Below are 27710 nucleotides of genomic sequence, written 5' to 3' on the forward strand. Positions count from 1 at the left end.
CTAGACCCATGATTTATAACTTTGCCTAGAAAAAGCAAATTAAGACTTCTGTTTTCTTCTAAAGATAGTATTTCTGGCTAACATCATTTTAAAAATGCGACTGCAATTTCTAAGGTAGCTGTATATCCCAAATAACCCAAAGCAGAAAAAATCCAAACATATCGAAAAAGTCTTTGCAGCTTCCTGAAGAAAAACATTTACATGTTTGTGTGCCTCACAGCATAATTAAAAGTTTCTTCAAAAAAGCACAAACTGAAATCCAGACACATGGATCTTGAGTGGCCATTGCCTTCAAGGAAAGCCACCACTCACCTGCTTCTCAGGGAAGTCAACAAAAACAACGTTCTGGCAGCCTTGAACAGGGAACCTTCCTCAAAAAAGTAACACCTATAAGACTCTAAAATAGGCTGCTTCAAACAGTAATACCCCTTACTTTTGTACCCTTGCATAGCAAAAAGCCCAAATGATAAATGAAATAATATGATAGTCAAGTCAATAGTTACACAACTTTACCTTTCCCTTCATAACAACACAGTCCTCTTGCCTGTTGTTTGCATGAGTGGGTTCTCCACGAAGCCACTTGGTGTAGGTGACAGGTGTCCCATCGCTCCATTCAAAATACATCTGAACCTTGAGGTCATTCAATCCAATCCACAGCTCATCAGCTGGCTCTAAAATAGATGATTAACAAGGTTGATAACAGGCCTTTTAAATGATATGAACTTTTATCTTCATGGAACAAAAAATATTTTTTTCTCAGGAAGCTTAAAAGGCTGTCACAGGAAATTAAGGCTCCCTGCTTCAAAAAGAGGGCAGACCATTCCTCATACATCCAGTCCAGTCACCAGGAAAGGCCGCTCACTCTAGTGGCAATACAAGAAGAGTGTTTAACTTTCTATAAAACAAGCAAAATACTCTCTTTGTGGAATTATGTTGCAACACATCTATGTTCAGTCTTTTTTTCCAGCTCAAAACTCTCATAACCAGATACGAATAAACACCTAAATAAAATGCTACCTCCACTTTTCCTCCTACCTTTGGCATAGTGAAGAAAGAAGTGCCCTCTTTTCTAATGCTCAGACACCCAGCCCTGTCTTTTAGAGCCGACAACCAGAGAACTTGCAAGTTTTCCTATTATATGTGTTCCTACATTTTGTTTTATTTCAGAGCAAAATGAAATTCATGTAGTTGTTGGACTTTTTTCAGTTTGCAGTTAATGGAGTTAACTGCTGGTTTTTGGCTGGAAGGGAAGTACAGGACTGATCAGGGATGTTACTTTACAGCAGCTGTTTCTTAGAGGTTTATTTGTCTGTGCTTAAAGTCCTCCATTCTAACACTGCTATTATAATGTTCATACCTAGTTTTGTTCTGAAAAAATCTATTTGAATAAGGAGGATTAAAAATTTATGCATTTATAATCAGTCTGAACTCCATCATCATCAAAGGGTATTCCTCTCTAGAAGAGATTTTATGACTTTGTTCAGTGCAATGGGAATTTTTTAAATTATTATTTAATTACTCAGAGTCTGTCATCCAGACTAAGACAAAGGCAGCAGGTATTTCGTTTGGTCCACAGCACTATGACTCAGATCACACTGACCAACTACATGCACAGTCCTTTCCTTGGGTAGCAGTCTTTCCAAGCAGAGTATTAATTACTTGGTTGCCAGAACTTACTCATTATGAGTGTTTTTCATGAATGATAGGGAGACTACTTTTTAACAGCTTTTTCCACCACTTATGCCCTTGCATTTCTTCAACCCATCTACTACACTCAGAGGTTTTTCCTGTTTAGTTTGTTATCACAGTTCTTGCCTTCTTCTGTAAGTCTTCCTCTAACATCTTCTATCCAGACTGACCACAGTCAACCTGACAATGAAATCACCCATGGAAATTAAAAATGGGATTGTAAGCCCACCCAAAAAAACATCAGCTGCCAGAGTGGGTCTCTCAATGGAACTGAAACTGTTTCTTTTCTGTTGCTGCAGTCACTAGCAATAGAAGTGCCTGTAAAACAGTTAAAAGGCGTTGCCCCCAAGGCAATCCTTTCTGATTAGCACATTGTAGGTGGAGGTTTTCCTACATACCCCCACAACTTAAAACTCTCCTGTGATATTTCTCCCATCTGCTAGTTACAGGAACATGGAGGCTTCACATTTTGACCAACCAAGCTGCTGCAAAAATCACCCTCCCAGCATGTCACTTTAATGGAGTCAACTCTCCTTTCTCTTTCCCTCCCTTGTCTCCCCCAGCTTTATTATACCTAAGTACGATCAGCCCTCATAGCTCATCCACACTGTCCATACCAGCTCTCCTCCAGTAAGAAGGGCTGAGATTCACAGGACATCAGGCCCTTTGACCTCTTCTTCCAGACTGCTCTTCGTGTTCAGAAGTCCCCCAATATCACTTCTCAGTACCCTCCTTTACACTCTCCTCTGCTGCCAAAATGGAAACCTGTTCCAATTCCGCTGCCCATCATGCTCTCACTCCCTTCTTAGCTACTGCCATCCATGCTCTCTATTTTCTTTTTGTTTAGTTATCTGTTAAAATCTTTCTCTTTATTGAGCACCTAGCACAGCAGAGGCCTCATCCATGACCAGAGATCCTACTGTGGTGGGCTCACACCATGGTAAAATGAACAATAAACAGCATTCTTCAACAAAACGAGTACAAAGTCATCTAAATAAGCCATGCAAACCAGAAATGGCCAAGAGCCATTTCTGGCTCTGTGGAGCCTCTTCCTACATAATATTTTCTCCTCTGAAGAAGAAATGCTGTCATAGAGTTTTGCAATCATCTCTAAAGCTGGGTGACTAAATACCAAGATTTTTTTTCCCCAGCCACTTGTAAATAAGCTGTTTTCTGCTCTCTCAGACATGCACTGGGCCACATTTGTGTTATATCACATGCTGGACTTCTGTGTAAACCTCCAGAATGCACTTCTTTATTCTTCTTCATGTTCCCCTCCAAAGTTCTCCTTTGTGGGTGACGACAATAAAAGCTCGGCTGCTATGACAATACTCATCTCGTCGTACCCCTTCTTCCTTTGTTTTATCATGGGACTGTGAATTGTTTGGCACAAAGACAGACTTCTGTTCCTTCTGTACAGCACTTACTGCAGCAGAGTTCTGATGCAGACAAGATTTTCTAGGCACTGCAATACATGGTGTTCTCATCTCAGTGATGAACAAGGGTAATCTGATACTGTTACTGTCATAAATTGCCTTAAAAGGCTTCTTTCATTGTTTCAATTTTACTCCTCTCAAAAGAATGCTTTCAAAATAGTCTGTTGCACTGAGTGTGCCGTATGTGAGAAGCCTGGTTTCTTTCAGGACTATTTGCCTTTCAGAAACATTCACTTCTACAAAAACAGTGCAGCGTAGTTGGTTCAGGAAAGGACCCTGGAGAAGGCATTAAACTATAAATAATTTACTTCCAAGGTGTAAAGTGAAAATACAACTAATTTGGTTTAGCACCTAACTTCTTTCAAATGTCCTAGTGTCTCGTCCAGATGTCCCACCTTTCCTAATAATCTCCTTTGAAAGAGTAAAAGTTTCATGTTGTTCATGAAAGACCAACAAATCACTCTTTCAGGAATGTGAGGACAAGCACAAAGTTGCCATGGAGTTGGCTAGGATACAAAACTAAAACATATCAGCTATTATATGATTGCCGCTCCAAGGCTGCTGTTACACTGCAGATCAAAGCAGCTTACGGCACTTTCAGTGAAGAATAAACTAACACACGCTTACCTGGCACTAAAAGCACACATAGGATCAGTTACTGCAAAGAAGCATACGTAGGTGTGAACATGCTTCTCCCCAATCAAAAAGCAGTAACTGATCCTACATGCAAGATCAGGTTCATGTAAAGCAGTAGCAACTACAAAATTGCCTCAGTGTCAGCATGGTTGCATTCCCCATAATGAACACACAGCATCTGTAGCCTAACTTGCCTTGCAACAACTCAAGTGTGTGCTCAGAAACGAAGCACCTAAGCACCATATTTAATCTGGGGCACATCTGAATCCACGTACTAGGACAGACAGCTTCCTTTGTCAGAAGAAACACAAGCAGCGTGACTTGAAAAAATAAGGACATGGCAGTGATGGTAATAGGGCCCAGATCTTCCCAAACTGTCTTTCGCCAACAGACTTTGCTTCCCCTCATCTATCTTTGCAGACCGATAGTAAAAATCCTTCCAGCTTCTGAAAAGGTTGAAAATTGTTTTAATTTGTATAAAAGGAGACAGAAGCAGACCCAAAGAAATAAGAGTTTGGGGTTGATGCAATTCACAACATTGACCACAGATTTTCTGTGGTTGTATGTTTCGGTTGGGTTTTGTGCTCTTATTGGGTATTTTTCTTCCAAAGATTTTCTAAATTTAAAATTTAAGTCTTTCTGTACCCTGTGATCAGGACAATTATTTTTTTAAACAGTCTTCTCCTTTTATGAATAGGTAAGACATACTCAAAACTTTTTATTTTCTTAGTATACATATATTTATGTTATTGTAAAAAAATACTCACGGTACCCAAGCTGAGAAATAACAAAACTGTACTCTTCGACATTATGGATGCTCGCCAGATCCCCATCCTCTTTCCTGCAAGATGTTAACGCATCTTTCCATATCTTGGGGTCCCTGTGAATTACGTAACACTGACCAGCATACGACATCCATTGATCAGGACATTTAATGGGCACATTAGTCTCTGAAAATAAAAAGCACAATGAATAGTTTCAGAATTCTCTTCTGAACTAAAGACTGAAAATCACATAAGGAAAGGATTAACAAACAAATTAATTACATATTTTCATCATTAAGAACAGCACAGTTGAAAAATATGTACAGGGATAATAATCTGCATGCATGATTAACAGTTGAATCTTCCAGATTTTTTTTTAAAGGACACTACAGTTGCGAGCAAGTGCTTGCATCTTGTGAAAAGACAGAATTAAAAATTACCGTAAAACACAGCTTTGACTTTTATACGTATATATACATACTGAAAGGTAAGGTCTGCTGAGCTGTGCTTTATCATTTTTCCACATTCGTCAGCATTTCTCTCTCTTCTCCATGCTGTATAGCTATATGTTAAGAATCTGGGCTTACAAAACATGTTTTTCCCCAAACCTGAGACATTTTATGGATTAGCCCCATTTAGTCCCATCTGCTAGACTAGCAAAGAAAAAATAACTGGTTCTATAGGATCATGAGAAAATCCAAATAAGAATACTGCTTTCAGGAATCCTACTTAAAAGCTTCATTGAGAAAATTATGCTGTCAAATAAATGATTTATGCTTAAAACCTGCTTTTTAAAGTTCAACAGAACAGTACCAGAGCACTGCCAACAACCACATTGCTGTTCAGCAAACAGTTCAGCCTTGGGAGGAGTGCCACCTGAACATATAATAAACAGAATATTGCTGTTGTAGAAACAAATTGTAATTCTTGCAGCACTTTATTTATAATCAGCAGATGGGTTTAGAAACCACCAATATATAGAGAAGAACAAGAACAGCAGGTTTGAAGAAATTCTTTTGGCAAAAAATCTTGTATATGTCGGGGGAGAAGAACCGTGTTTGTGTATGACTGTGGGGTATATCCCATGGAAATATTTAAGTAGGCATCCAAAGTCATGACCAGTCAGGCCCAGATTGCAAGCACATATCCTGTTTTATATGGATATGCTGAGGATTAGTAGGTACTTAGTACACAGATTTCTAGCACAGCTATAAACATAGTCTGCTGTTTGCAGACCTGCCTCAGAAAAGTGCTATCATCGTGTTTATCATGTTCTCACAAAGTTTAAGTAAAACTGAACTTTGTCAGCCCAGGACAAGAGGCTCAGTGCTTGGTAGGAGCCCTGTCAATCCTGCCACAGGAGAGGAAGAATTGTAATACGGGGGGGGGGGGGGGGGGGGGGGGCAGAAAAACAAACTGAATGTACATAGTGACGTTGGGAGAAATGAAAGAGGACAGAGGTGGTAAATGCTGTTGTAGAGGTTAATTTCATGGTTCAGGCAGCTGCTTAATTTGTCCTATGTCTGGTCTCAGCTCTGAGTATATGCATTTTACAGTGCTTTGCTATAACAGTCAGAGAACTACTTTGAAATTGTTTGCAAACTTGTTCATGAACAGAGAAGGACTTGTGGGTGATGTGATGGTTAGAGGCCATCTTGGGCATAGCAATCACAAAATCATAGTTTTCGATTCTCAGAGAAGTAAGGAAGGGGTTAGCAGAACTGCCACCTTGGACTTCTGGAGGGCAGACTTTGGCCTGTTTAGGAGACTGGTTGACAGAGTCCCTTGGAAGCAGCCCTGAAGGGCAATGGAGTCCAGGAAAGCTGGACGTTCTTCAAGGAGGAAATGTTAAAGGTGCACGAGCAGGCTGTCCCCATGTGCCAAAAGATGAGTCGATGGGGAAGACTGGCCTGGCTGAACAAAAAACTTTGGCTGGAACTCATTAAAAAAAAAGGAGAGTTTATGGCCTTTGGAAGAAGGGGCAGGCAAGTCAGGAGGACTACAAGGATGATGTGAGGTTATGCAGGGAGAAAATTAGAAGGGCCAAAGCCCATCTAGAACTTAATCTGGCTACTGCCATGAAAGACAATTAAAAATACTCCTATAAACACATTAGCAGCAAAAGGAGAGCTAAAGAGAATCTCCATCCTTTATTGGATGAGGAGGGAAACATAGTGGCAAAGGATGAGGAAAAGGCTGAGGTACTTAATGCCTTCTTTGCCTCAATCTTTAGTAGTAAGATCAGTTATTTTCTGCATACTCAGCCCCCTGAGCTGGAAGACAGGGACACGGATCAGAATGGAACCCCCGTAATCCAAGGGGAAATGTTAGTGACCTGCTACATCACCTAGACACACACAAGTCTATGGGGCAGGATGAGATCCACCTGAGAGTACTGAAGGAACTGGGGGAAGTGCTCACCAAGCTGCTTTCCATCATTTATCCACAGTCCTGGCTAACCGGGGAGGTCCCAGTTGACTGGAGGTTAGCAAATGTGACACCCATGTACAAGGGCCAGAAGGAGGATCTGGGGAACTACAGGCCTGTCAGCCTGACCTCAGTACTGGGGAAGGTTATGGGGTGGTTTAGATTAGATATTAGGAAAAATTTCTTCACCAAAAGGGTTGTCAACCATTGGGACAGCCTGCCCAGGAAAGCGGAAGAGTTGCCATCCCTGGAGGTATTTAAATATTTGCAGACGTGGTGCTTAGGGACATGCTTTAGTGGTAGACTTGGCAGTGTTGGGTTGATGGTTGAACTCAATGATCTTAAAGGTCTTTTCCAACATAAACAATTCTATGATTCTACTCTATGAAGAAAAAACTAGGCTTGTATGCACCTCTAACACACTTCGTGCACCCTTCTGCAAACTGCAAACACTGAACAGAACAGACATCAGCAGTTCAGACATGGCTACAAAGACAGTCACAAAGGTATGCATTCCCCAGTGAGTCTGTGAGAGTCTCTTTTTCAGACCAAAGGAGACGATGAGACTATTACTGTAAACACGAAAGCAGCTATGGCAGGGTGGGAGACTCTTCTGCTAGTAAATCCAGTAACACCAGGGAATTTGTTAGAGGCTGCAAAAGAAGAAAAGCAGTTGACAATCTAGTTTCTTTGGTGCAAGTCTTATTGAATGACATAGCTGGGTATTTCTCACTAGGAGAAAGTCTTCAGTTCTTCATTTCCAGTACTCAGCAAAAATGAACTCTGTGCTTCCCTGTTCTCCTTATAAAGAAAATACATGACAACACAAAGTCACACAATCTATTTTTCACCATAACAGAAACAAGTACTACTCCCTGAACTTCATTTGACTTCAGCAAAAGAAGCAAAGCAAATTAAACAAACAAGATGTAACACAAGAAAAAACATTGATGTCTAAAAAAATGTTATCCCAAATGTCAAGCTGATACATTTACTGTGGAATAGGTCAAGATACAGAAATTAAGTTTGTAAGCATAGAATGGTTATTGCTCAAACAGAGAGCAAATATTGTTGTAAATTATAAGCTTGGCTTCCTGAAGTCTGAAGATCTCACAGTGGTTGACTTGGGTGTCTGAAAGGGTGAAAGCGCTACCTGAAGTCTGTCTCGTGATTCAGGCATTCAAGTTTCTCTCTCTCACACCCATTCTCTGTGATCTGATAAGAAAGAGCTCACACAGGAGTCACAACAGTGACGCTAAGAGCATTTATTTCCTCTGTTCGAATGTTTTATGAAACTTTTGGAAATTTAATACTCTACATTCACTACACCTTGTTGGATTGTGATGAAATCTATTTTGGCAGTCACTTGGTGGAGGCAGACAGACAGACAGCCTTTCCTAAGAAAATTAAGTTAAAAAACTAAGCAAATTTTGCAAGTGAAATTAACAGGTTCCTATTAATCCGCTTTGCAGTGTTACAGGGCAAATGCTTTGAAGCCCTAAGATTCATCACTTAGATGTATACAATGATGTGGCCCCCTGCTGGAAAAAGCATTTCTGCTACAAAACAACGGTACACCTGTTTGCTTCATGAAAATCTTCATCTGCAACAAAAATAAATATTCTGTAAAGATTTCTCTATACTTTGTTTTGGATACATACATGATTATATACTGTTGTAAAATGTTCTTCTGTCCCACAGTCCTTTCATATTGCCCTGTTAGACTCACTTGTAACTGCTAGGATTAAAAATTCAAAGTATTGTCCCTGTGTTTAATGTTAAGCGCACAACTAAGTGCATGTATGAATTTGCAATTAATTTATTTCTTGAGTCAGGAAAACATCAACTGCCATGCGTTTTCCTTTATATCATTAAAAGCTGAGGGCACTTAACACCTTGCATGATCGCATGCTTATTCCTTTTATGACTTCCCCCCATGGGACATTTTGGAAAATATTTTATGAAGTGAAATGCTGCCAAACTCTGGTTAATCTGTCACCATATTTACTCAGCAATTTCTGTACAATTGAAAACTTTTGTCTCCTTTCTGTTCTTCCTACAAATTACTGTCAAAGTGGGGCAGGGGGATACTCAAAAGCCTAATGCATAAGAAAGAAATTGCCACTAAAGCCCCCAAACTGAAATGAAGTCTAAATAAGATAGCAGCCAGGATTCAGTTCATAGTATATTTAGAGGCACCAGTGTTTAAGAACTGATGTATGAAACCTGAAAAGCTGAGCAGTAGCCAACTGAACAATGTAAGACAAACTATATGAATTAAACTATCTCGTTGTCAGCTGTATACAAATACTAGAAAAACTCCACATCTTAATTTAGGAAAGAATTAAAATAAGCACTGGAGTCCTTCTCAGCTAAGGCAACAAATATGCTTGATTTTAATACTGCAGTATTAATTTACTTAATTCAAGTATTAAATATTTATTTCAATATTTAATTAATGAGACATAAATGGTTGGGGGGTTTTTTTTTGGTGGTGGTGGTTATTTTTTTCTTAGCAATAAAGCAAAACAAATTAGGCAGAAGTCTCTGACCTATGTGTTTTTGACTGGACTGGTTATATATTGGCAAAAGCAGGAAAAACATTTTAAAAAATGTTTTTTAAGCCAAATGTCAAACACTGAGTTTCCAAAACATCTGGTTTGCCAATAATGCATATTAATGTATAGACTGGAAATCCAGTGATGGTTTAGCTTTCTGCTTCTAAAACCTATACAAAATAATGTCAGTGGATTTAGGAGATTCCTGTATGTCCTGGAAAGTGAAAAACTTGGAAAGACAGAAAGGAGTGATGAAACAAAGGAGTAAGTTACAAGGCCTTTATAGTACACAGAGGGATAGTAAAGAAACAGGTCTAAATAAAGCTATGAAATCTCATCCCTGTTTTGTCTTTCCTATGTACATTAGGCAAGTGCCAGAATTACATTTCTTCTGAAAAAGAGTCAGCATATATATAATTTAAATAACTTCATAAATAAGTTAAATCATTTTTAATAAATAAATAAATAAATCATTTATATATATAAATATATATCTGTTTCTAAAATAGATAGGTATATAAAAATCATTTAACTTTCTCCAAATAATTTTTTAAAATTCCTCTGGTCCACTACCAGCTTGCACTGGCAAACTTACTCTATTTCATAAGTAGTAAAAATGACAGCAAGAAGAAATAGATTAGTTTCACTGAGTACATGGAGCTTCAGATAATTACATCTTTTTTTAAAAATATTACATTGTTTCTCTTTTTATTCTATGAACAAAATCTGGCAGTTCTGCTTGGTTTTGGAAGAGACCTCCAGCACTTCTGCAATTTAGAACTCAAAGCTACTGAAGAAAGATTACTATACACAAAGTAGCGAGGCCAGAACAAAAAGGAAGTACACACTGTTCACTTTTACAGGGAATCTTCATCAAGCCAGTCTGCAGAGACCTTTGCTTGGTTTTACCATGTGTAATAACAAGTACCTATTAGAATTACAGATAAAAAACACTGGCCATGAATAATCTGCTGAGGGTTTATTACCAAACCTACCTGTAGGTATAATGAAAGATTCTAAAGTAGCATTTCCTCGTTTACAAATATAGCCAAGTTTCTGATTGCATTCCCGATTCTCCCACTTAGCACCTTTGCCAGGATTTAATGCTGCACAGATTTTTCCAGGTTCTGGAGAAGGATGTCCTTTAAAAAAAAAACAAAACAAAACCTCAACAACAACAATAACAAAGTATAAGCACATCATGGCTACCCTCCAAATTACACTCACATTCTAATCTATTCCATGCTTTAATTATAAGATACATTAATATACAGACAACTGTGATTCTCCACAGTCCTTTAGATTGATCAGGGCAGATCATTCCCTTAAGAGATATTTTCTGACAGCAACCACAAGTTGAGATATTTATCCAGTTCACAATTTCACAGCCTCTTCACAGGTTCAAAGTCTTGATGCAAAGTATTATAGTACACCTATTTCCTTTGGATTTTTTCCTTTTTTAAACAAAGACTGTCTAAACTCCAGACCACAATCTTCAGGTGGAAAAAACTGTTCAATAAGCTAGTCAAATTCTGTACTTAGTAGAACAGTAAAGACAGAAAAATAATAAGTAATTATTTTGCTAATCTGAACTCGTCCACTTGTCTAAACAATATGACAATAGCACAGTATTTCAGTATTTTCAGCTGAAGATTAGCATTAGCACCAACAGGAACATCTAGAAGTAAAGCAGAACCTGTAGAACAGAACAAACTTCTGCAATAAACTAGATGAACTTTTCAAGATCTGGTCTAATGTGATTAAACTTAATATGGATTTTCTTTCATTTCTGAACACGTGCCACTATTGTACATAACAAGCGAGTGTCAGTACTACTCAGTAATAAACATGGCAAAACAATATTTTTAGTGTGCAGGATTATTCACTGAAAATTTTCTTATATCATTATATTTTCATTACCTTAGATTACAGTTAGTCTTATATTTGCAGCCATGTTGTATCTTCTTACCACAGGGGGAAAAGGTATTCTTACTTCAAAGATACCAATTCAAATAGTTTTGATGTACAAAAAAATTTCAGCTTTTGGCAGTTAGCTCTCCCAAATGCCTAACCAGCATCATTTTAGTTTAAATCTCGATAATTTAGTTCCCATGGTTTTATGTTCTTTATTTAGCCCTAGTGAGACGAAAGAATATGAAGCTTCCACAACTTCTTTCAAAATATACTCGTGGACTAACAGCCAGCTCTTGAACATCCATAGTAATGTGGATGAAATGAGGTAGGCTGACCAAAGTCAAGTCATGAAGGAGATAGCACAAATATAAAATAGTTTATATGGACTTAAGAGTATTACCTTTGAATGAAATTAAGAAACATAAGGAGTTAAAGATTAATGGAGCCCATTTTGGTGGCACCAAAACCCATCTAATTCTTTACAGGACAACTGAGAGTTGTCTGCAGTTTTAATAACCATACCTTGCCACTTTGGCTCCACCTCACAATCAGTTTTTCCCCACTCATCATTACATGCAGATCCTCATCCACGTGCTCCAATGACAGACCTATAAACACCTTCACAGCAACTTGCAGTTCAGCCCATCTGTTTGCCTTGTGTGCTCACTCCATTGGAGAGCTATTTATAAAGTAGTTTAATTCACTCTTCAAAGCTTACCTACTCAAGAAGTTTGTCCACAAAAATGTGCTTTTGGCCTTACAAGGAAACCACTGGATGATACAGTAGAGCTTGCATTTATAGTTATTGCAGATTAAATACATGTGACATGCTCAATGAAGATAAAGAAAAGTATTTACACTGCATAGCTTCAGATATCTACTTTAAATTAGTCTCCAAAGGCTTCCTGAATAGCCAGTGCAAGGAAACAAGGGTCCTGCAAAAAAACATCTTAACATAGGCACTCCAAAGAGTAAACTGGAAAAGCACCTCTTCACCGTGTATACAGATGGCATAGGAGACTAGCTTTTTAATAATGGCACCCAAGCTGAATATTGCAACAATAGGTGTGAAGTAGCTGGGTTTGCTTTAAAGTAGACTAGCCTAACATGTTCAGTTTGATTTGTGTTACTGCCACAGGTATGTTAATCCCAAATGAAAATGAAAATCCAATCTTTAAGCAAATAAACAAAACAAATTAGAAAGGAATGGAATTTAAAAAAACAACAAACCCAAACATACTCTGACCAGTCTAATCTCACAAATGAAGACCCCTATACCACCAGATTTACTCTGTATCCATATAGAAATAAAGTAAATTAAGAAGATATATAAATGAAGTGCAAAAAGTTGACTTTTAAAACTTTACTCTGGATTTTGAGGCTACCGTTTCCATTGTGAATAATAAATTAAGCCCAGTGTGTATTCCTAGCATAAGGGCTGTTGCTCACAGTGTTTATACTGACAGTCAGAACCTTTCAACATCAAAACATGCTCCATAATTGCAGGAGAATAGAGTACTAGAAAAGAAGCATATTACATGATGACCAAATGTTTGCCTTTTAAACCATGTAGCGACATATTTAACCTTACCTGGAACCCAATTTAAGTATCGAAATGGAGCACCACCAACCCATTGCCATCCACTGTTGAAATTCAAACTGTTAAGACCAAACCAGAGAGCAGAACTCAGTCTCCCAGTCAAACCTAAGTAACAGAGACAAAGAGAGATACTGGAAATGCACAGCAAGAACAAACACTTTCTCGAAACTTGAGAGCTGCATTCCAGCTAAACTGTCTGCTTCTCCTTATTTCCAGCACAAGTTTTAACAACTTTTAACATTTTAGTTAAGGTGGCTATGCTAAACCTGCAAAACACGTCACCTTACTGGGTGACTTCAGTTTTAGAGTTTTCACATTTTTAGCAGTGGAGAATTTTATTTCAATAGAAAACAAAATTACACTTCTGCATACTCTTTGTAAACCAATGATCATAAACATGAAACAAAGATATTTTTTTTCCAGAATTATAAAATATTAAATCGATAAAGTTGGACAAAAGGTCACGAAACCAAAAATAATTTTTCTAAAATGAAACATGAATAGTTTCCTATTGTGCATTTCCTCTTCCAATATCGTTAACAAATGTCAGTTTCAAATTTACAGAATACTGTAAAGTAAAAACAGTTTGCTTTTTATCAAACTACATTAAAATGTGATCATTCCAAACATCATCTTTTTAACAGCACATCTTGTACATTTTTCAGACTCATCTGATTTCACTTCTTTAGCCAATGATAAGTCAGGCTTCTAAAACCAGTTCCAAATTAACCCTCCAGTTCTGAAAGCGTCTAGAAATATCATGCTTAAGTATGGTCCTGTTGAATTCTCTAGCATTATTGATAGTCATTATTAATCAATTGTCTATCTCTGCCTTTCATATAAGACTTGGAAGACCCATTGGACAACTGCTGATTTTTTTGAATGAAATGTATTTTTGCATAGCTCACAGAAAATCATTGTGCAACATATATTATTTATTTCTGCTTGTACTGATGGTATCATGCCAGTATGAAATATTGCTCTATATATTTTGTCTTTCACACCATGATTATGGGGTAGCACTTGAAGCATGGGGAGGTTAAAAGGAGGGGTAGTTAAGCACTGGAAAGGACTGGAATGTCATACCAGAGCCTGATTTGGCACCAACATAATAATGTGTTCCAGTACTACTTCTGTACAAACAAGTTGTTATTAAGGCAATCAAGAACCGAGCATGACAGGAAATCCTGGTTATGCCAGGAAAGCTGTAGAATGAAAAACTGATTTTCACATACATTTGGCAGCAATATCTACTAGTTTTCAATTAAAACACACCTACTAATAACTCACTTCTATACGTCACTGCTGGATTGCTCCCTTGAGCATTAATTTCAACAACAGTTTCATCATGCTCAGTAAAAAAAAAGACCCATGTTTTGACAAAATCCTTAAATTGAAAACAAAAGTTTAGATGGAACAGACTGTTCATGGCATTAAAAATACATTTATCATTCCTCTAAATAGGAGAAATATGGATTTGATGAATCAACTATTAGACGGTTAAGGAACTGGCTGCATGGCTGCATCCAAAGAGTTACAGTCAATGGCTCAATGCCCAGATAGAAATCAGTAACAAGTGGTGTTCCTCTAGGGTCTGTATTGGGACTGATACTAGGAAATGTCTTCATCAATGACATAGACAGTGGGGTCAAGTGCACCCTCAGCGAGTTTGCAGATGAAACCACGCCAAGTGGTGCGATTGATGTGCTGGAGGGAAGGGATGCCATCCAGAGGGTCCTTGACAGGCTTGAGGAGTGGGTCCATGTGAACTTCATGAAGTCCAACAAGGCCAAATGCAAGGCGCTGCACTTGGGTCAGGGCAAAGCCCAGTATCAATACGGACCAGGGTATGAACGGACTGAGAGCAGCCCTCCAGAGAAGGACTTGGGGGTACTGGTGGATGAAAAGCTGGACATAAGCCAGCAATGTGTGCTTGCAGTCCAGAAGGCCAACTGTATCCTGGGCTGCATCAAAAGAAGTGTGGCCAGCAGGTCGAGGGAGGTGATTCTCCTCCTTCAGTCTACTCTTGTGAGACCCCTCCCGGAGTACTGCATTCAGTTCTCAGATCCCCAGTAGAAGAAAGACAGGGACCTATTGGAGTGGGTCCAGAGCAGGACCATGAAAATTATCAGAGGACTGGAACAACCCTCCTGTGAAGAATGGCTGAGAGAGTTGGGATTGTTCAGCCTGGAGAAAAGAAGGCTCCAGGGACACCTTATCACAGCCTTTCAATATAGAAAAGGGGCTAATAAGAAAGATGGAGAGATAATTTTACTGGGCTCTGTAGTGACAGGACAAAGGGCAATGGATTTAAAATGAAAGGGCGTTGATTTAGATTGGACATAATGAAGAAATATTTTACAATGAAGGTGGTGAGACACTGGAACTGGTTGCCCAGAGAAGTTGTGGATCCCCATCACAGGAAGTGTTCAAGGTCAGGTTAGATGTGGCTTTGAGCAACCTGATCTAATGCAAGGTGTCTCTGCCCATAAGGGGGGGAGTGGACTGGATGATCTTTAAATGTCCCTGTGGAATAATTGCTGGGAGTGATTTAGAAATTAAACTTATGCTTTTAGAAAAGGTACAGCATGGAAGAAGCTTGCAGCGTAGGGTGCAGCTGACAGGTGAGAAATCCATTCCATGGAAGTTCCCTAGGCTCATAACCTTAGATATCAGCAATGCCAGGAGAACTTGGTGTACTGACTCTAAGAGGATTTGTCCAGAGGATGGAATGGTGTGGAGACACCGTGGCCAGGTTCTGTGACCATGGAGCTGGTACACTGCACACTTGGCCGGGCTCTGTGATAAATGGGAACTCGCGGTACCATGGAGCTGGTACACTGCACGTTTGCTACCCTGAGCCAGCAGTCTGTCACGCTTTTGACAAAATGCTGTCCTTTTTATCATTATAATACCAAAACACACCTCCATCCCAAAAGCTACCTGCCTCTAAGGTGCAACCACCCCTCACTGGGCAAAGCAAGGAAATTTTACACCAATCATAACAAAGGTATGTATGACTAGAGTCACTCAAGCTCCACCTGAAAGGTACAAGATAATATAAATTAGGTTAAGAGTAAAAACAGGTGTTGGGGAAGATACCATCGCGTACCACTCTGGCTCCTGGGACTAGTCAACGGGCTGAGCCTCTCTTCCCCCCACATTACGCCTTTGGGTAAGATTTGAGCACTCGGCTATACCAAGTGTTCCCCGGGAAAACTTAGAAACCTCTCTACAGCTTCACTTTAAATCTCCAATGCATTAGAGTTGCTTCATATTTGCTTAACACACTTGTAGCCTGGCAGTGTTACTAATTTTCCTAGTATTTGTGTGTGTCTTGTAACCAGCAATTCTATCACCGGTAATCCAAAGAACCTGTGTATCTGTTGCTTTAATAAATCGTACTATACATTAATCTAGCCGTGATCATTCTCACTGAATGTGACCAGCCTGGGTAGCTGCCAAATCAGTTACTAACAACAAATACTCTGATGGGTGGTTACACCTACAATCCTCAGAAAATAAACCGTTGATCAAGTCTGAGACTAAGACTGGACTTAGCTGCACCTAGACTCCTCTCTGAGAAGGAGTTTAGAAAGCAAGGGGGTCCTGTCTGAACCTTGTGACTCAATGGTCAGGTCTCCCCCTAGCCACTCCTCAGACTCCTACTATTAATGCAACAGTCCCTTCCAACCCAAACCGTTCTCTGGTTCTCTGATTCTATGAACTTACATAGTACAACATATGGCATAGAAAAGTTTATCTTCCAACTGATGTAACATATTCAAAATATTTTCTAATCTTTTTAATAGACAAATTAGTGGACTACTTCATATGTGTACACAGGCTAAGAAAGTAATAAAAAGGAGACTGTCACATTGCAGAATGTAAATGTTTTCAATTACAAATTCAGGACTGAATTTTTTCAGAGAAGTTTGGAAATTACTTCAAAACACACTGAAGGAGACTGAAAATAAAAGAAATTATTTGTAAGTCCTTTTGTTTATTAGTTCTTTTTCTTTCTTTTCATATTTTAGCTCATACTGATGGTACAACAGCTTTAAAGAGACAGGCCAAAAGCACTGACTACACACAACAAGTAGAGCACAAAAATGATGCAGTCTTGGTATCTGCATCTTTGGTTTACAAACTATTTTGCATTTCCTGCATTCCAACATCCTTTTTTTATTGCTTGCATCACTTAATTGCTGTGTTTTTTATGTTATTGTAAGTTTCTGGCAATATGAAAACAGGATAAAAATAATCATTATCTGTCCAACTTTTCCAGCCAAATCATTCAGGATAACAGTTTAAATCTACTAATTACCAGAAATAAACAAATACCCATTTTCAAGATGGAACAGGCCATATAAGTGTCACTGCTACAATAATGTACTTTTAAAAAAAACTGATGGGTAATATTACCCTACCTGTCAGGTATGTTTGTTCGTGCAACTCTGTGATGCTTAATAACTCTGCCTTCTGTTGTTGACAGCTTTTTCTTGCCTGGTGCCATTTCAGAGCTGCCCCAGAGTTTATCTGGTACTGGACATTTGTTAAAGGATCGGTATTCCACAACAAATCAAAACTGTTAACTGTAGGGAGAAAAAGCAATGCTGTAACTGATAATGAAGACGGAGACAGAAAAAATATCAAATAAACCACTTGGCAAAAATACACAAACCTAACCACTGCAGTAGAGAACTGGTTTGAAAGGAGTCCTGGGGATCTCTAACATTTTAGTAAATCCAGAGCAGAGCTAAACCATGACAGCCATGTTGGACAGTACACAGGTAATGAAACAATGTCACTATTTTCTCTGGTATAACAAAGCTGTTGTTTACAATAGAAAATGAGTGGCTAAAGTCATGCTAAAAAAGTTGATTTCTCACTGTGGAGAAAAAGACTAAAAACTTCCAAACTCATGCTAGCTAAGGTGTACATCAAGCTGACCGCTTTTCTGAGATAAGAAACCCCAATTTTTTTACAAATTCTGGATACTGTGTAAAGTGGCTGTGGATTTCCTTACTGTGATAGAAGTAATCAGACCCAAGCACTGAACACAGAACTTACATTATCCACATCCATTTCACCCTTTCCTACAACTCCTGATTTGTCTTATGCACCTATCGGACATACCACCACACTTTCTTCTCTGCCACTTGACCTGACTGTGATCTCCTTGAATACCTGATCTTGGCACTTGCAGGCAATGCCAAGCCAGTGAAAGTGCCATCCAGCAGGGCCTGACATTAGAAATGGCCCCAGAAGGTGCCACACTCTTTACACTGCTGCAGCCTCTCCTGGCTTGTCTCAGTTGAATCCCCACAACAAGCAACAGACAATAGGGTGACCTTGCTCTGCCAGAAGTGGAACCTACAGGAGGCCCTAACACTGAGCTAAATATCACTCCATAAAGAGATTAAAGTTGCCTGACAAAAGCAGAATATAGCAGAGTTCACTGTACGTCTGCTGACAATGGGAAAAAGACTGAAATTCCTGCAGCCTGTATCAGAGTTTCTCAAGTTGCAAGCTGTGAAAAATTTGAGAGAAAGAGGTCTTTTCCTTTTCCGAATTCACAGAGCTCAGAAAACGTAAGTGTGCAAATAAGAGGAAAACAGTACAATAAACAAAACTCAGAACAAAGGATGATACATGTTAAATGTCAGCAGGTCAGTAAGCAGTTCCACTTTTTCCTGTATTATATCTCATAGTCTATAGATAATATGAAGTGCTTCTTTTCAAATTAACCTTAGAAAACAAAAATCAGATATAACATACTGTAATATTTACATTTGACTAAAAATGGGAATTTTCATACGATTGTTATCCACAAACCAACTCCTGCCCAAAATCTTTTATGAGACAAAATTTCTTCACTACACCATGTTCTACAAGACCATAAATTCCTGTGCATAAGCATGAGCCTGGAATAAAATAGAGATTGCAAAAATATTAAAATCTATAATTCAATAAAGAAAACTGGCTCTCACTTAATAGAAAGGGTTTTACAGGTCTTGTATAATTATTACAGAGGAAGATGTAAACAAGACCTTGTTAAATATAATTATTATAATTATAATATAATAGCAAGACCTTAAATATTTCTGCATTCTCAGCATTTTTTGTTTCCCTCCTAGTCAGCTGCAAGTTTTATGCATCACTTAGCAGGCTTTCTAAATTCTTCACACAAATCCTAGCTTTTTCATCTGTCAAGAAAGGGGCCTCAACAGACTTTTGCTCACTTTAGTACAGCTATAGGCATACCTCATGACTTTCTCTCCTGATGGTCTTACACTGCGCAACCTTCTTTCTTCCCCGACACCTACTTTTACGTTGCAGTGCAACATACAGCTCAAAAAGACACAGCGTAACCTATAAAGAACCAGTATTTCCTAGGCTACTAAAAACTTTCTGATGTAACAGCACTTCTCAGTTTCTTCCTGTGGGATTTAGGTTTCTACTGTCACTGTATCAGCACCTCTTTTTAAAGCACCAAATAAAGGGTCATAGTCACAATTATGTTACCTCCACCAGTCAAATTTCTACACCTCTATTGAGCATAATAACTGTTACAAGTATAGTCTTATGCCCTCTTCATTTTGCAGAACATTTGAGCGGTTTTGCCCACAATGAAAAAGATATATGACTGGTTCAGCCATGATAATTTCACTGTATGTCCAGGCTCCAGAAAGAAAAGCTGTAATATTTGGCATCACATATCTTTGTATCAGCATTTTTGCTCCCCCAGACAGCTTAAGAAACAACAAACACTTTAATCTTATTGAATAAACTTTAACATACAAAGACTTAAACATTCTATGTTTAAAGGTGCTGCTGGAGTTTATTAATTTATCATTCTCTCATGCAGTGCATTCCTCTTTCATAGGGCTGACTAGAATCTTTGCTACAACAGCCTGTCTCTCATTAAAATATATGACCCAAACTTGAATATTTTATAGCCAGTACTGAAGAATCAGGAAGGAAACATGCAGGCAATCAGCATTAAGCAGCTTTTTCCAAAAACAATGACAGCCATCTGTGGATTTCCTTGAATTATGCCAAAGAATTAAACAAAACTTTAATCATGTCTCCTTTTTGCTATATTCAAAGAACGCTAGACAGGTAGCATTCTTAAGTTGATCTTGCATGTGCTGTATTAATGGGATTGATATTCCCAACATGTTTTTAATATCTTGAAAATAATACTGGCATAGAAAAAAAAACATGCAAATTTTTTTGTCTGAAATAATGACTGCAAAATTCATGGAAATCAGGCAAGGACACTAATACTTCATCATCAAACCACTTAAAATCAACCCGCAGTGTTTTCTTTGCATCAAAGGAAAGACATGTTTTTCTCCTTAGCTATGACTGTGGTCAGCTGGAGCTTTACAGCAAAACACAATAATAAGAAGAAGGGAGAGAGAAGTCCTACCTCTTTCAGCATGATAGAAGCAGCAGGTTGCAGACAAAGTGCTTAGTACATATTTTACAGAAGTTCAGAGAAACTTTATACAAATGTAAAAGAATTAAAATACATATTACTCCAATCTACCTAAAGTAGTATCAACATTTCTAAATAAAGGTCTGTATACTCATATACTACAGTTGAAATTCTAACTATACTCAAACCAGGGAATTTGGAATATAAATACTTCTCGTTGATTTTAAATACATAACTACAATGTAGCACACAGATTTGGGAAATACTGGATTTAGTAAAAAGTTCATGTAAGCTCCTTCACATTTAAAAGGCAACTCATTCGACAAAGTAGTCTTAATTTTAAATTAAGCTATATCCTAGCTTACAGTTCTCCTGCATAAACTTCTATATGGCCTTTTGCATATACTAATGTAACATCTTACATCTAATTAACTTTTTATTTAAGTAAATGGTGTAATTACAGATCCCAGCATATGATTAACATACTTTCACATGGATGTAGTTGGCCAATTATTTTTATGCTAAGCCTTATATTTGCATATTTAAGTAGTTCCTAAGAGGATAACGGGCTGCACAGAGACAGAAAAACACACCATTTCAAACTGTATTTTGTACAGTAAAGGGCATAATGACACCAATATTTCCAAGCACAGCAGAATCTTGAACATACGAAACTTACATTTCAGCGGACAAAATCCATATATCTTGTCAACATCAAAGTTTGAAGTGGTTCCACACCAAAACCAGCCATCTGATCTGCCAGCATCTGTGCAGTCAGCATACCATTTATTACCGAACTTAAAAGGGAATACACAAGGTGCTCCATTGGCATTTCCTTTCACTGTGTAGGTATCTAAGGAGACACAATAATTTAAAAATGTATAAGCAGTAATAAGCATGGGATATATATCAGTTCATCTTTATGATCATATTATAGCGTATTATAGCAAGCAGAGCTTGCTAGCTTAGTATATGAACTGTACTAGAAATGGGACATGGATAATTTTACTCTCTAGGTCTCAGCTGATACCCATGTCCAATATGAGACAAATTTTTATTGCTTAAAGAGACAGCTAACCAGAATGGACTGAACCAAGACGAGTACGCTCCTGTGCTAAATTTTACATGCATAACAATCAAAAGTATAAAATCCACACAGCTGAGCAATTTTCTTTTTAAGCACAAACAACTGCTGATTCTTCTGTCAATAACCCGCTCAATTGCTGACCATTTTAGACAGGGAAGAGCACATATGTATAAACTTGAAAGATATATACCACAGAGTGACTCCAATATACTATGCCCAAATAAAATTTCCATTGGCATCTAAAGACAATTTTTGTTTCATCAGAAACCTGAGTCGATGAAACTTATCAAAGTAACTAAAGCAGTTTTCTGTGTGCGCATAAAATGTACATGCATTGATGGGAGGCCATACAGAGGAACACTGCTTCTCAGGGACTGCTAGAGATGACACACCACATTCACGGTCACACAGAGCTGCTAGAAAACAAAGGAGGAAGGAATGGCAGGCCATCACTCCATTTCCCCTCCCCCCCGCCTCCTTTCACATAATTGCTTTGCTACGGGTCTTTTATTCTGGCTCTAGACCACGGACTAGTACTGTAATCACCCGTTGCGTAAACCCTAGAAAATGCAGCCTTACCTCCCTCTCTGCCCATTTCCGTTTATCAATAATACTAAATGGGAAGCCAAATGCATTCCCAGATACCTATGATAAATATATGTATATATGTATGTATGTATGTATCATATATAACTTTTTCAAATTTAACTATTTAAACTATCTTATTTCTTTGTCTAACACTACAGCACCAACCCAGAGACTCCCTTCAAATATGTGGGAAGGCATCTTCAATATGCTGGAGCTGAAGATATCAAGAGGTAATTAAATCCTTAAATCCTTACAGCATAATACATATTTATTCCCCAAGGAAAAAAAAAAAACACAAACCATAATCAACAGACATACTACATTTTTCTGTACACATATAAATAGTAAAAGCTATCATTAATAGTTGTGTATTAATTATACATGTATTCTGACTCTTTTTCCCCTCTCTAAATGAATCACGACCATGCAGAACGTTGACAGCTTTGACAAAAAAGCAAAATGAACCCTGCAAAAAACCATAAAACACACACTGAAGTATTGCTGATTTCACCAGAAGTCACACTCACTGATCATTAACGAGATGAAGGACATTCTCCTACACTTCTAATTATTTTAAGTAGATACACATAGAAATTAGTTTGAAATACAGAAATTAATTTACAGAACTTTACCTTCATAGCCTCGAGAACACAGATCGTCTGTGGTTCCGTAGACTTTCCACCTACTCCACAAACCAGATCCCTTGTACAGCATAATATTCCTTTCCTGTCTGTTTCCATAGTTGAAAAACAAATCTTCCCCTTGGATTGCAAAAAGAGTCTCATTTCTGCATTCCCATCGCTGAAGTTCACTAGCCTTGTCACAAGGATACAGAGTGATCGGAACCCAGTCTTTCTTCGAAGGCACTCCCAAGCACAATTTGAATGCTATGCTCATAAGCTGGTGCTCTGAGACCCACCTGAATTTTTGTGACTCGTTTTCTTGAATGCAAGAAGCAGTAGTCACTGAATTAGAACTTTGAGCCAGTACACAGAGCTTGTGATCTTCATTATATATTAAGAAGATGCTAGTATCTGTAAGACAAAAAAAAACAAACACTGGAATCATTTGGTTTGAAGTATCTTACTATCTTAAAGAAACATGAATCTGGACACTACCCTTGGGGTTAAAATCTCATCATCTGTTCAGCAATACAAGGTGCTGTACTCTGGTGGCCTACACCTACTAAAGTGTAGACTCTAGAATGGAACTAGTTCAGATGTGAGGACGTTTGAACTATTTTGCATCAGTGGAAGCATCTACACTCAAAAGTGCAAGGCTAGATGCATCTAGCATCATGCAGAGATGCAGATCTAGTGTCTCCTGTAGCTTTAAAGCATGGGTTAAACTGAAGAGATAAAACACCCTCATGGTATTATTCCAAGCTGCACCCCCAGGAGTTGCTGCAACAAGGGAGCACGCACACCATACGCTGCAGATCTTCATGCTGAGCATTCCAGCAACGCTGGTTCCTTGATCCTGGCTCCCAGGCATAAGGAGATGACAACAGCCATTAAGTTCTTCAGGATCCGTTTCCCCACAGTGGGGGAGTTCTGCTCCCATAAGGTCCGCTAAAATCCTTAAGGTCTTAATTGAGGGAAGGATATTTTCTTTAAGTGTTATACACAAGCTACTTGTAGGGCTAGAACAGCGTATTCATTTTTCACTCAAGTGCAGTAATCAGTGATTTCTTTCTCCTTTCTTATATTTCTCCATTATGAATGAAATACTGACAACAGTAGAATTTGCCACCATCAGGTACACCTCTTAATGACTTATGAAAATCTACGAGGCTCTTCATAGCTCCTGAAGTTACTTGTCCCCCTAAGTAAATAGTACTTCACAGCATGCATTTTCATGTATTCAAGGTTTATTTCAAAATTGTAACCACCAGAAAAGTTTCTAGCATCTCTTACACTTGGAGGTACTACGGAGTGCAACATTTCTGAGATGGTCTTGCCCAAAGACTGAGAATTTCTCCTCTCTGATTCCCTTGAGATACATTTTAGCATGGTAACTTAATAGTTCTCTCTGATATTGGATTGCATAACATAACAGGATGCACAAGGTCTTAAAACTGTATTTTAACTGGGCTACAAGCTAGGAAAGGGAAATACTAATTTATGTGTCTCTGGGGATTGAAGCTAATTAAAACATTATATGTTTTAGTATATGATTACCAAATTAAACAAATTCTATAATGGAGATATATTTAAAGGGAAAACAGGTTCACCACAGAAAATTTTCCCTTCTCTGCTGAGGGTCCAATATGGAAATGATCACACTTTTCTGCAGAAGAACAACCTGGTAACAAATAACCTTTCTCTCGGGGAAAGAGCTGACCTAGAATTATCTCAGTCGTGGTTCAATTTCCTTCGCCTGTCCTTTGGCTTCCAACTCACTGGGAAGTAGTGTAAAACTGATGAGCTAGAGACAGAAATCGTTGCCTTTTGCCAATCTGTTTTACTGACAGACAATACAAGGAAATGTATAATTATCACTGCAGGTGATAACATTTTTTTATTCTGCTTTTCTACTAGCATTTATTACAATGTTACTGTAAACTGATATATGCAATGCTTGCAGCTATCCTTTTCCTGAAATCATATTTGAAGTTTCTGGGTAAAAGAGGTGTCACACGTTTTCACATGTGTGGATAACACTGCCTGATCTTTCAAACTGCTAAAGTTGTATTTGTTGCCTAAAATAACCTTCCTTATTTTATGCAGCTTATGGTATTATGCTACGAACGTGAAAAAGGTACCACAGAGTCACAAGCCTGGACTGCTGCACCCAAGCCTGAAAGGGTGTGGAGTTTTGGCTTCAGAAACAAGGTCAGAAAGCTGAACAAAGAGGTCTGGCCAGTGGAAATAAAGAAAAAAAAAAAAGACAAATCTTTGATCCTCCGCTTTCTGACTTCACCTTTACAATGCCTTAGCAGTGTGTAAATGCAACACAACTGCTTACACAAGGGCCCCAGAGCACACAGGGCTCTGACAGGGAATAGTACATAGGTAAGCAGCTAAAGGACTAACACAGCCAAGCAGACACTGAAAATAAGTTGGCACCAAACAGGAGGACATAACAGGAGGTAGCAGGGTGCAGGAGAAACTGTGGCTGAGTCTGTAGTTGCAGGACTTCCTTCCCCTCAGAGTTCCTCCTGTCTCGTCCATGACCATACAGCAGGCTTGTAGCATGGTCCTGTGTTGCTCTAGTTTAGTTTTATTTCTGTGTTTGTTCTGCCTCTTTGGGCACCAAAGACGATTCCCATACAACACTTTCTGTGTGAGTTATTAGAAAGTCTAGAAGAATATGAAACAAGCCAGGTATTTGTGCAACACTTTCTATGCCCTGCCAGCTCTTCTGTGTAAACACTTGATACTGCTCCTGCCAAACATGATGAGTTGTATATGTAAAACAGGCTGAGCAGAGTTACTCGTCTAACCATTAACTGTGTTTCACTGTTCTGTAGCAACATTTGTTATAGAGCTCCCGTAACAGGATGCCATTCTTCACTATAGATGAGCTGCAGGTGGTACCCTTAAAGGTCTACCACAGCATGATCATGAGTACCACAGTCTTGCTACTTTGAATTACACCAATTTCTAACAGACTAATCCATATTTTGAAAACGACTCCTGGAATGAGGTTCTTTAAAATGCATAGGAACATGCCAGGCATAGGAACAACTTACCTCACCATTATAACCCATCCAGGGGAGATATAACATATTTTCCCTCAACTGTCCCAAGTGCATCCTAATAGGATTTTTATCACAGGCTTTCATTCTTCTTCACCCACCACACTGCGACTATTTACCTATCTCCAGCGCTAGCTTACATCCAAAGAATTGTACCATGCACTGTAAAATCTCTCTGGCCAAGTGTGTTTTCCACAGTAGAGATTTCCAGGATGCCAGCGTAGCTTCGCATTCTGCAGCATTTACAAACTGTCATAGATTATGCAAGTGTAAATCAAGAAGTAACTCATGAAGCCAGTGAAGCACTACCAATGTTAAACAGTAATGGAGAGCACCAGAAGAGCACGCCAAAAGCCAGAAGTGAGAGATCGAGGAGCAATAAGGCAGCAAGCAGGTAGGATGACTGTCTTCTCCATGCAGACACTCGCTTACAAGTTAACCTACAATGATTGCTGCTAATTACACAAAGCAAGAAAGGTTACGAGGCAGTGTTATGAAGTTCTGCTTCAGTAGACCTCAAACTGGAGAGACAAGGATGCTGAGAGGCTTTTGGGAAGGACAGATGCAAAACATTAGCTGAAAACTAGCAGTGTGCTGGAAATCACAGTAATTCTGAGAGCGAGCGGGTGCAAGCTTCAGGTTTCACCAAGACACACAGCTTTCATCTGTTTTCACAGCTCTATTCCGGGATGCCAACTCCTCAGCTACCTTATCATCCCCCCACAAAAGCCATCTGCCAAAAGCAGGGCCATCAAAGATCAGAGGACTGGAGGAAAGGCAGAGCCCCAACACCAGGCCCTTTGCCAGACCTTGGTGGTGGGGAGGCAGCTGAGGTAAAGCTGGGTGATGGCATCAAATCGATCGGGGGCTGAGACCCCTAGGCAGTGGGAGAAACTGAGGCACTGCCAGACGTAGCACCAGGGGCACCCAAAGGGCTGCCTCGTCAGGCAGCTTCGTGCACTGGGCACCTCAGGGTGCGGGTGAGGAGAGGGAGGCAGTTGGGGTGGGTAGCTGAGGCAGGGTCCGAGGGGAGGCTGCCACCTCCCCTGCCACCCCACCGCATCGAGGCTCCCCTGAGGGAGCACCGAGGGGATTAAAATGCCCGCGGGCTTCTCCACCTGCACGGCTGTTTCCCCCTCCTCGCGTCAAGCCGTAGGTCACGCTGGGTCCGCTGCCCGCCGCGACCCCGGTCTTTTCCCGGCACGTCTCATCCCGCACAGCCCCTGCGGGCACTTACCCAGCAGCGGAAAGACCCGGGGGAGAAGTGCGAGGAGAAGCAGGAGCTGGGAGAGAGCCATCGCCGCGGCTTCGCCCGTGGCGCCCCACCGCTGCGGGGAGAGGGCTTCCCGCCGGGCAGGTCCTCCGCACTTGTGAAGGGCTGGTGGATCAGGGGAAAGCTCTGGGCTCAAAATGATAAGGAAATATCCTGTCACATGGGGCGTTTTGAAATAACAGGAATTCGCTGTTCAAACTTTGCTTTCCTAAGCTGATTTTTTTTTTCCCCTCAGCGGAGGGAAGAGCCTCCTTCCAGGCACAAGCAGGTGATAAAGTGGTGATAGCTGATTTTTTTTTTTTTTTTTGGGGGGGGGGGGGGTTGGTTTGGTTTTGTTGTGGTGGTGGTGGTGACGGCTCTCTTTTTTTTGTTTTCTCCGCTTTGCGACCCCGGCACCTTTGCATGTGGGTCAGAGGTTTGCTTTTCAAGAAAAACGAGCCGAACCCGCGCCGAGGGAGCAGGACATCCCCCTCCTCTCCTTCGGAGGCGAACCCAAGTGTCAAACAAAACCCGCGCACGAATGACCGGGTTTCTCCCGAGAGCGAGGGCTGCAGAAGTAGCAGAGACCTACTTTTGGGAAACCTGGATTTG

At 39.5% G+C, this 27710-nt stretch overlaps 1 protein-coding gene across 1 annotated transcript in view; it reads right to left on the reverse strand.

Moving 5' to 3' along the window:
* The window catches only part of LOC142052508 (macrophage mannose receptor 1-like), a 63259-nt gene extending 36012 nt beyond the window's left edge, over positions 1 to 27247 (reverse strand). The window contains exons 1-8 of the mRNA XM_075082712.1: positions 27084 to 27247; positions 22779 to 23180; positions 21151 to 21324; positions 17455 to 17619; positions 13016 to 13129; positions 10506 to 10652; positions 4529 to 4711; positions 514 to 671 (exon numbers count right to left, since the gene is read on the reverse strand). Of these exons, the coding sequence (XP_074938813.1) occupies positions 514 to 671; positions 4529 to 4711; positions 10506 to 10652; positions 13016 to 13129; positions 17455 to 17619; positions 21151 to 21324; positions 22779 to 23180; positions 27084 to 27144 (1404 nt within the window). The 5' untranslated portion in view covers positions 27145 to 27247. The remainder of the gene's footprint in view (positions 1 to 513; positions 672 to 4528; positions 4712 to 10505; positions 10653 to 13015; positions 13130 to 17454; positions 17620 to 21150; positions 21325 to 22778; positions 23181 to 27083) is intronic.
* Positions 27248 to 27710: the final 463 nt, after the last annotated feature.

This window comes from Phalacrocorax aristotelis, chromosome 2 (assembly GCF_949628215.1).
Source record: "Phalacrocorax aristotelis chromosome 2, bGulAri2.1, whole genome shotgun sequence".
NCBI classification, from domain to species: domain Eukaryota; kingdom Metazoa; phylum Chordata; class Aves; order Suliformes; family Phalacrocoracidae; genus Phalacrocorax; species Phalacrocorax aristotelis.